Below are 8,539 nucleotides of genomic sequence, written 5' to 3' on the forward strand. Positions count from 1 at the left end.
GGGGAATGACCCTCGAAGACGAGGATAATTTTTTTTCTCTCAATCTTAAGTGGGAGACTTCTTATTTTTAAACTGTATTCCTTACTTCTAGTCTCTCCCACAAGAGGAAAGATCCTCCCGGTATCCAGCCTATCAAGTCCCCTCAGGATCTTAAATGTTTCAATAAGATCACCTCTCACTCTTCTAAATTCTGATGGATATAGGCCTAATCTGTTTAACCTTTCTTCGTAAGACAAGCACTTCATTCCAAGAATGAGTTGAGTGAGTCTTCTCTGAACTGCTAATGCAATTTTATCTTTTTTCAAATAAGGAGACCAAAACTGTACACAGTACTCCAGTTGTGGTTTCACCAAGGTCCTGTATGGCTGCAGTAAAATTTCCCTACTTTTATATTCTATTCCCCTTGCAACAAATGGCAACATTCAGTTTACCTTCCTAATCATTTGCTGTACCTGCATACTAACTTTGTGATTCATGTACCAGGAAATCCAGATCCCTCTGTACCATTGAGTTTTGCAGTCTCTTGCCATAGAGTATACTGATTTTTCTATTCTTCCTGTCAAAGTGGACAAATTCACGTTTTCACACGTTATATTTCATTTGCCAAAGTTTTGCCCACTCTCTTAACCTATCTCTATCCCTTTGTAGACTTTACTTCCTCATGACAACTTACTTTCCTACCTGTCTTGGTGTCATTTGGCAAATTTGGCTACCATAAAATCTGTCCCTTCATCCAAATCATTTGATCTAGATTATAAACAATTGAGGCCCCAGCGCTGATCCTTTTGCCACTCCAATGATTATAGATTGTCATCAAAAAAATTACCCATTTATCTCTACTCTCGGCTTCCTGTTAGCTAACCAGTCCTCTATCCATGCTAATATGTTACCCCTACACCATGTTCTCTTATCGCATGTGGTAATCTTTGATGTGGCACCTTATCAAATGTATTTTGAAATCCAAGTACACCACATCTAGATATTCCCTTTTATCCACCTTGCTTGTTACTTCCTTAAAGAATTCTGATAAACTAATGAAACACAATTTCCCTTTCACAAAACCATGTTGACTCTGCCTGATCAAATTATGATTGCTATAACCCCCTTAATAATGAACTCTAGCAATTTCCCTATGACATGTTAGGCCAACTGGCCTATAGTTTTCTGCTTTCTGTCTTCCTCCTTTTTTGAATAAAGGTGTTAAATTTGCTATTTTCCAATCTGCTGGAGCCCTTCGGAACCTAATGAATTCTGAAAGATTATAACCCATGCCTCTGCTCTCACTGCAGCCACTTCTTTTAATACCCTAGGATGCAGGCCATCAAGTCCTGGGGGTTTGTCATACTTTAGGTTTTAATAGTTTTCCCAGTACCTTTTCCCTGGGTGATGGTGGTTATTTTTAAGTTCTTCCCTCCCGTTCACCACTTGATTTTCAATTATCTTTGGGAAGTTTTCGAAGTCTCCTACAGTGAAGACAGAAACAAAGTATCTGTTCAACGCTTCCATCATTTCCTTGTTTTCGATTATTAACTTCCCAGACTGTTTCAAGGACCAACACTCACTTTAGTTTTTAAATACTTGTAGAAACTCTTACTGTCTTACTGTCTGTTTTTATGTTTCTAGCTAGCTTTCTCTCATACTCTAATTTCTCCCTCCTTTTAGTCATTATCACATTGTCACATTGCTGTTCGTGGGAGCTTGCTCATTGATTCAAACGTTTACAGCACAGAAAGGCTATTTGGCCCATCATATCTGCACTGGTCAACAAAGATCTGAAGACACTAATCCCATAATCCAGCGCTTGGCCCATAGCCCTGGAAGCTATGGCAATGCAAGTGAATATCTAAATACTTCTTAAAAGTTCCTCCCTGCACTTTTTATACTCCTCTAAGGACTGTGCCGTATTGAGCCCTCGTTATCTGCCATAAGCTTCTCTTTCCTTATCCTAACCTTTATATCCCTTGACACCCAAGGGTTCTCCGGACTTGGTCTCCCCTGGACTTGGCCCCCCCCCCTTTGTCTTTACAGGAACATATTTGCTCTGTACTCTTGCTATTTCCTCCTTGAATGCACCCCACTGCTCTGACACAGTTTTATCAGCAAGTAGCTGCTCCCGGTCCACTTGGGCCAAATCGAATCTCATCTTAGTAAAATTAGCCTTTCCCCACTTTAGAACTTTTATTCCAGGCCCAACCATATCCTTTTCCATAACTATTCTAATCTAACTGGGTTATGGTCACTATCTCCAAAATGCTCCCCTACTGATACGCCTTCCATCTGCCCACACTCATTTCTGAATACTAGGTCCAGAATTGCCTCCTCCCTTTACTGGCTAAAAAATCCTCCTGGATGCAACTTAAGAATTTTGCTCTCTCCCTACCTTGCACACTAAAACTACCCCAGTTAATATTTGGGTAGTTAAAATTCCCTACTATTACTCTCGTATTGTTCTTACACTTCTCTGAAATTTGATTACATATTTGATCCTCTATCTCTCTGTGACTGTTTGGGGGTCTATAGTACACACTCACCAACGTGTTTGCCCCTTTTGTGTTTTTTTACTTCTACCCATATGGCTTCATTTGATGATCCTTCCAAGATATCATCCCTCCTCACTGCTATAATTGATTCCTTGATCAATGTTGCGACCCCCCCTCCTCTTCTACCCCGCCTCTCTATCTCATCTGAATACCCTATAACCAGGAATGTTGAGCTGCCAATCTTGCCCTTTTGGCCAAATCCCGGTCATAGCTATGATATCTCACGTGCCTGTCTGTTCCTTCAGCTCGCCTGTCTTATTCCTCACCCTCCTTGCATTAAAATATATTCCATTTAGCCTTGCTAAACTCACTTTCTTTTTAGCCTATGTTTCCTCTGCCTTCCAGACTCGCTCATTAGCGTTTTTAACTTCTAATTCCATCTCAGCTTCTCTCCCCTCTGAACTACTTTTCAGGATCCCATCCCCCTGACAATTTAGTTTAAATCCGAGCAAAATGGCTGCCATGTTTCCTACAGCAATGGCCTCACTTCAATAGTCATTCATTGGCTTTGGGATGTTCTGTGTGTGAAAAGCACTTGGTTACTGTACATTCCATCTTTTTTCATACTGCAAAGGCAGATATGTTTTACCATTCAGTGTAAAAGTTAAGTTTCTCATGAACTCAGTGCAAACTCAAAACTGCTATTTGTGACTGCCCACTTTTATATTAAATAGTTTACTGGTACTGCACAAAAAAATTCTAATTAAAGCACTATGGGGAACAGCCTCCTTCTGTGCTGTAACAACGCTATAATTCTGTGGGTGACATTTTAACTAAAAGTCATATTCCAACAATTAAAACAATACAATTGTCTGAAAATTGTATTTAATTTTTTGGAGATGTTAATTTTAAACATTGTGGTGCCTCTTCCTCCTTGCAACAATCGTATTTAAATTTCCAAAGCAATAAGTCAAGTGAGGCAGCATTGGTAATCTATCTTAACTAATTTTGAATCAGAACTGCTTGTTCACCAGTGCAATCCAGTCAGATAACTTGTTCTTCAAACAGTGGAAAATAAACAAGGAACTCAGGGACATTAACTACTTCCTCCAAGTTTCAGCCATACTGGCAGCCAAAAAGTAGATATTCGCCCTTCTTCTGAAATGTTATACTGCACAATTCATTTCCAAACGAGTTGGTTTCTGCTGCTTCCAGGCACTTTACAAGCTCAAAAGCATTTTCCTTTGCTAGTTCTTAATATCTGTCCAATCTTCTGCCCTACCACTAATCTTTGCAGATCAGTACAGTATTTCTTTCAATTTTATACTGTCCTTAACGTCCTTATTTAGCCATGGATGTTGCATCCTTCTCAGAGTCTTTCTTTTTCGCGGGGGTAAATCTTTGCTGAGAGTTATTATATATCTTTAAAGTCTGCCACTACATCTCTACTGTCCTACCTTGTAACCTAGTTTTCCGGTTTACTTTAGCTAGCCGATTTTGCCTTCATACCCTTTTAATTACCTTTAAAACACGGCCTTAGACCCACACTTTTCACCTTCAAACTGAATGCGAAATTCTATCATGTTATGATTGCTGTCGCCTCAATGCCCCTTTCCTTTGAGGTCGTTTATTAATCGTTGCATGTTAGGAATAGCCCGCTTTCTGGTTGACGCTAGAAACTACTGCTCCAAGAAATTGTTTTGCTTACATCAGGGCACCCTTGCCAATCTGATTTGTACAATCCACGTTCATTTTGCTATATTGCATATTCTGAAATAAAGGAAATTGATTTGTCATCTCTTACCGGGTTCACGTTTATCCAAAATAGTTGAATGTGGATGGAATGTTTCTTAAACTTTGGAAACCATTATAATGTCATAGTTCCCTGGTTTTGATCTGCAAGTGTGAATGAAAATGCAATAAAACTTGCAGTATACTATTGCTGCCAATAGATGGTGTAGATATAGTATGTACTGTAAGAATAGAAAGCTGCTGTGCCTCACGTAAGAAACACATTTTTCCAGTTCTTTATATTATGTGATGTGCTTTCTGGGCTTTTCAACATTCTTATGGCTTTGTTTATAAAATGGAGTAGTTCTGTCTTTCCTCCTTTTCCTCTTTCTCTGCGTCCTAGCTGAATACTGTGTTAAGGGTGGAAGGACAGACATTTGGCAGAGAAGTGTTGGAAGAAGTTTTGCTTGGAAGAATGAGGAGAGGCAATGTAAAACAATCCTGAAGAGGAGCGGTAGGATCTGTGGGTATAGGTGCACGAATGTTGAAGGTGGTGGGGCACCTTGAGAAAGTGGTTAATAAGGCATAGAGAATCCTGGGCTTTATAATTGAAGGCATAGAGTAGAAAAGCAAAAGATTTTATGGCAAACCTGTGTTAAACACTGGTTCAGCCTCAACTGGAGTATTGTGTCCAGTTGCGAGCGCAACCTTGGGGAGAATGTGAAGGCATTAGAGAGGGTGCAGAAAAGATTTATGAGAATAGCTGCAGGCACAAGGGACTTCAGTTTTGTGGAAAGATTGGAGATGCTGGGCTGTTTCCTTGGAGAAGAGAAAGTTAAGATTTGATAGAGGTATTCAAAATCATGAGGGGTCTGGACACAGTGTATAGGGCGAAACTGTTCCCATTAGTGGAAGTATCAGGAACCAGAGGGCACAGATTTAAAGGTAACTGGCAAAAGAAGCAATGGCAACTTAAGGAAAAACTTCTTCAAGCAGCAAATGGTTAGGCTGTGGAATGCACTGCCTGGGAGTGTGGTAGAGGGAGACTCAATCAAGGCATTCAAAAAGGAATTGGATAATTATCTGAAGAGAGAGAATTTGTGGAATTGATAGGGCTATTCAGAAATGGTGGGCAAGTGGGATTAGCTGAGTTGCCCTTGCAGAGAGCCAGCATGAACTTGAAGGCCCGAATGGCCTCCTTCTGTGCTGTCATCTTGCTTTGATTCTATGAAAGAAGTTAGACAGAAATGCACATTTGGCTAATTGTAGTGTTCCACTGTGAAACTATCAGCAGCTCGCTCTGGTTGTATTTTCTCGCATTTTCCTTGTCCTTTCACAATTTTTACCCTGCTCTGTCTTAAAGGTCTTGACTCACTGTGTCTCAGTGACCACTAGGTGTCACATGTGGCTCAGTGGGGCATACTGTCTCCCCTGAGTCAGGAGGTTGTCTTTTGAAGTCCCACTTGAGAGACCTTAACACAAATATCTATGTTGACGTTCGGGAGCAGTTCAGTGCTGAGGGAGTTCTGAGTTATAAAGAGGTGTCGCCTTTTAGGTGAGATGTTGAACAAGCTGGATGTGAAAGATCTCGTGACACTACTTCAAAGCAGAGAAGGGGAGTTCTCTCTGCTGCTCTGGCCAATATTTACACCTCAGTCAACAATCACAACCAGATCATCTGGTCATTACCACATTGCACTTTGTGGAGCCTTGCCTTGTGTACTGCATTTCCTACAACAGTGACTACTCTTCAAAAGCACTTAATTGGCTATAAAAATGTTGGGGGGGGTTCAGAGGCTGTGAAAGGCACTATGTAAATGCTAGCCGTTCTTGCGGAAGATCAATAAATGGGGAAGATGACGGTGTAGTGGTAATATCACGAGACTGATAATGGAGAACATTGGTTCAGATCCCACCATGGCAGCTGGTGGAATTTAAATTCAATTAATAAACCTGGAATTTAAAGCTTGTCTCACTAATGATGGCCATGAAACCAGCATCAATTGTGGTAAAAGCCCATCTGATTAACAAGTTCCCTTTAGGGAAGGAAATATGCCATCCTTACCTTATCTGTCCTACATGTGACTCCAGACCCACAGCAGTGTGATGGACTCTTAACTGTCCTCTGAAATGGCCTAGCAAGTCACTCCGTTCAAGGGAACTTGGGGATGGGCAACAGATACTGGCCTCGCCACATCCCACGAAAGAATAAAAAATGTTTTCGGCAGCGATGACCATCCATGTATATCAAGCTCTCAATTCTTGATCTCTCATCCTACATTACAATACTTCGAAAATACTTAATTTAGCTGCAAAGCGCTTTGCGAAGTCATGGTTGTGAAAATCACTGTATAGATGCAAGCCTTTATTTCTTTTTCACACGCTTTATATCCGAACTCTCCCCCTAATTTCCTGATTAATATCATGTCAAGGTGTGAGTAACAATAATAAAGTAAGCTATTTGTGAAAATCTTGGCGTCCATTGCACATAGTGATGTCTGACAGTTCATTTGTATCTGAAAACGAACATTGTCATTAGAGCCACAATAACCACTCTTTTTTTGCATACTTTCTTCTCAGGCATATACTTAGTTTTTGCATTTGAAAAGCTGCCATAAGCAGGCGAGCAAACCTCTATTTTTCGCTGGGAACTTCTTTGGTACCTGAAGACATGAAGCTGCAGTAATAGAGAGGACTTAACTGCAGCAGTTAACCCCTTGAAGACTGCTTTGACGTACAGTGTTTTAAGACTGACATGCCAGTTAAATCTGCAAGATATTTTGGATGATTGTGGATTCAAGCTGAAGCCCTCAGTGGACCAGTTTTCCGAGTTGTTAGATGTACAAGAAGCGATGTCTTGCTGGAATGTGTTTGTTTTTTTCGTTAACTTTCTCTGTTCATTACTTGATTTTTGTTTTACCTGCCAGTATATACTTTTGTTTAAAACATTTTTGGATACTGAACTTTTTATTTTTTAGGATGACCAAGTTCAAGAAATGATGATGTTAGAAAGTTGAATTGGTTGTTAAATATATTATTATTAAAAAAAATACTTACAAAAGAGCTTTTATTGGTCTCACTGCCTGTGATTTGAGTTTCTGAACACACTGGCGTCAAACGGCGTAACCAAAGCTTCGTGTTCGTGCGTTTGCTAAAGAAACATAATCTGGCCATCTTTTGAACCCATTTTACACTATTTACTTCAGCCATCTTCACCAGTAATGTGATATGTTTTCTTTGTGAAGTAGCTCAGTTATTTTCCTAGTGGTTGAACTTTTTTCCTCCCCCCCCCCCCCCCCACCTTTGTGAACAATTTATCTGGATCAGCTTCATCAGTCTCTTTGCTTTCATAAGTTTGAATACTTCATTTGAGTCACCATCCTTTTTACCTCTCCCAGTAAATCCAACCTTTAACCCTTTCCTCAAAAATTACACTCTGCCTTCAGCAGGATCAGAATATTCTTGTGGTACAGTAACCTTGAATGCGCAGAGTAGTGAAACCAATTGCTATGTATCAATAATGTCTGAATTTCATAAAGGGGACAATTTCTTCTGAATTCGGTTAACGTCTCATTAGCTGCTCGGCTTATTTTCTGTATTCTTTCATGTGGGTGTGGCTGGCAAGGTTGGCCGGTATTTGTTGCTCATCCCTAATTGTCCTTCAACTGAGTGGCTTCCCAGGTTATTTCAGAGCTGTGGGTCTTTTTTATTTGTTCATGGGATGGCCAGCATTTATTGCCCTTTATTGCCGATTCCTAATTGCCCTATTCAGAGGGCAGTTAAGAGTTTCCTTCCCTCTATAGGGCTCACTTATAGAGTCTTTATGACAATTGTCAGTGGTTTCATCATCATCAGACTTTTAATTCAAATTTCACCATCTGCCTTGGTGGGATTCGAAACCAGCCCTCCAGAGAATTACCCTGGGTGTTCTGGAATACCAGTGACAATACCACTTTGGCACCACCTGCCCCTGGAGTCACATGTAGGCCAGACCAGGTAAGAATGGCAGATTTCCTTTCTTAATTGGCATGAGTGATGGGTTTTTACAACAATCAGTGATAGTTTCATGGTTGCCATCAAGTGAGATTAGCTTTGTGTTCCATTTTATTAACTGAATTTAAATTCCACCATCTGCCAAGGTGGGATTTGAATCCATGCTCCCAGAGCATTAAGGCTGAGTCTGAGTCCAGTGACATTACCACTACGCCAGCGTCTAATTTTAATATCTACCGACTAGGAGATTTGTTTTTGATACATTCATTCAAATAAGTGTTCCTAGGACAATCCATTGCTGTATCCAACGCACCAGTCTTGGGTAGCATAGTGGT

At 40.4% G+C, this 8,539-nt stretch overlaps 1 protein-coding gene across 1 annotated transcript in view; it reads left to right on the top strand.

Annotated features, from left to right (window-relative positions):
* The window catches only part of rnmt (RNA (guanine-7-) methyltransferase), a 34,820-nt gene extending 27,548 nt beyond the window's left edge, over positions 1-7,272 (top strand). The window contains exon 10 of the mRNA XM_078541095.1: positions 6,792-7,272. Coding sequence (XP_078397221.1) covers positions 6,792-6,829 — 38 coding nt within the window. The 3' untranslated portion in view covers positions 6,830-7,272. The remainder of the gene's footprint in view (positions 1-6,791) is intronic.
* Positions 7,273-8,539: the final 1,267 nt, after the last annotated feature.

The sequence above is a fragment of the Cetorhinus maximus genome, chromosome 4 (genome assembly GCF_964194155.1).
Source record: "Cetorhinus maximus chromosome 4, sCetMax3.hap1.1, whole genome shotgun sequence".
NCBI classification, from domain to species: Eukaryota; Metazoa; Chordata; class Chondrichthyes; order Lamniformes; family Cetorhinidae; genus Cetorhinus; species Cetorhinus maximus.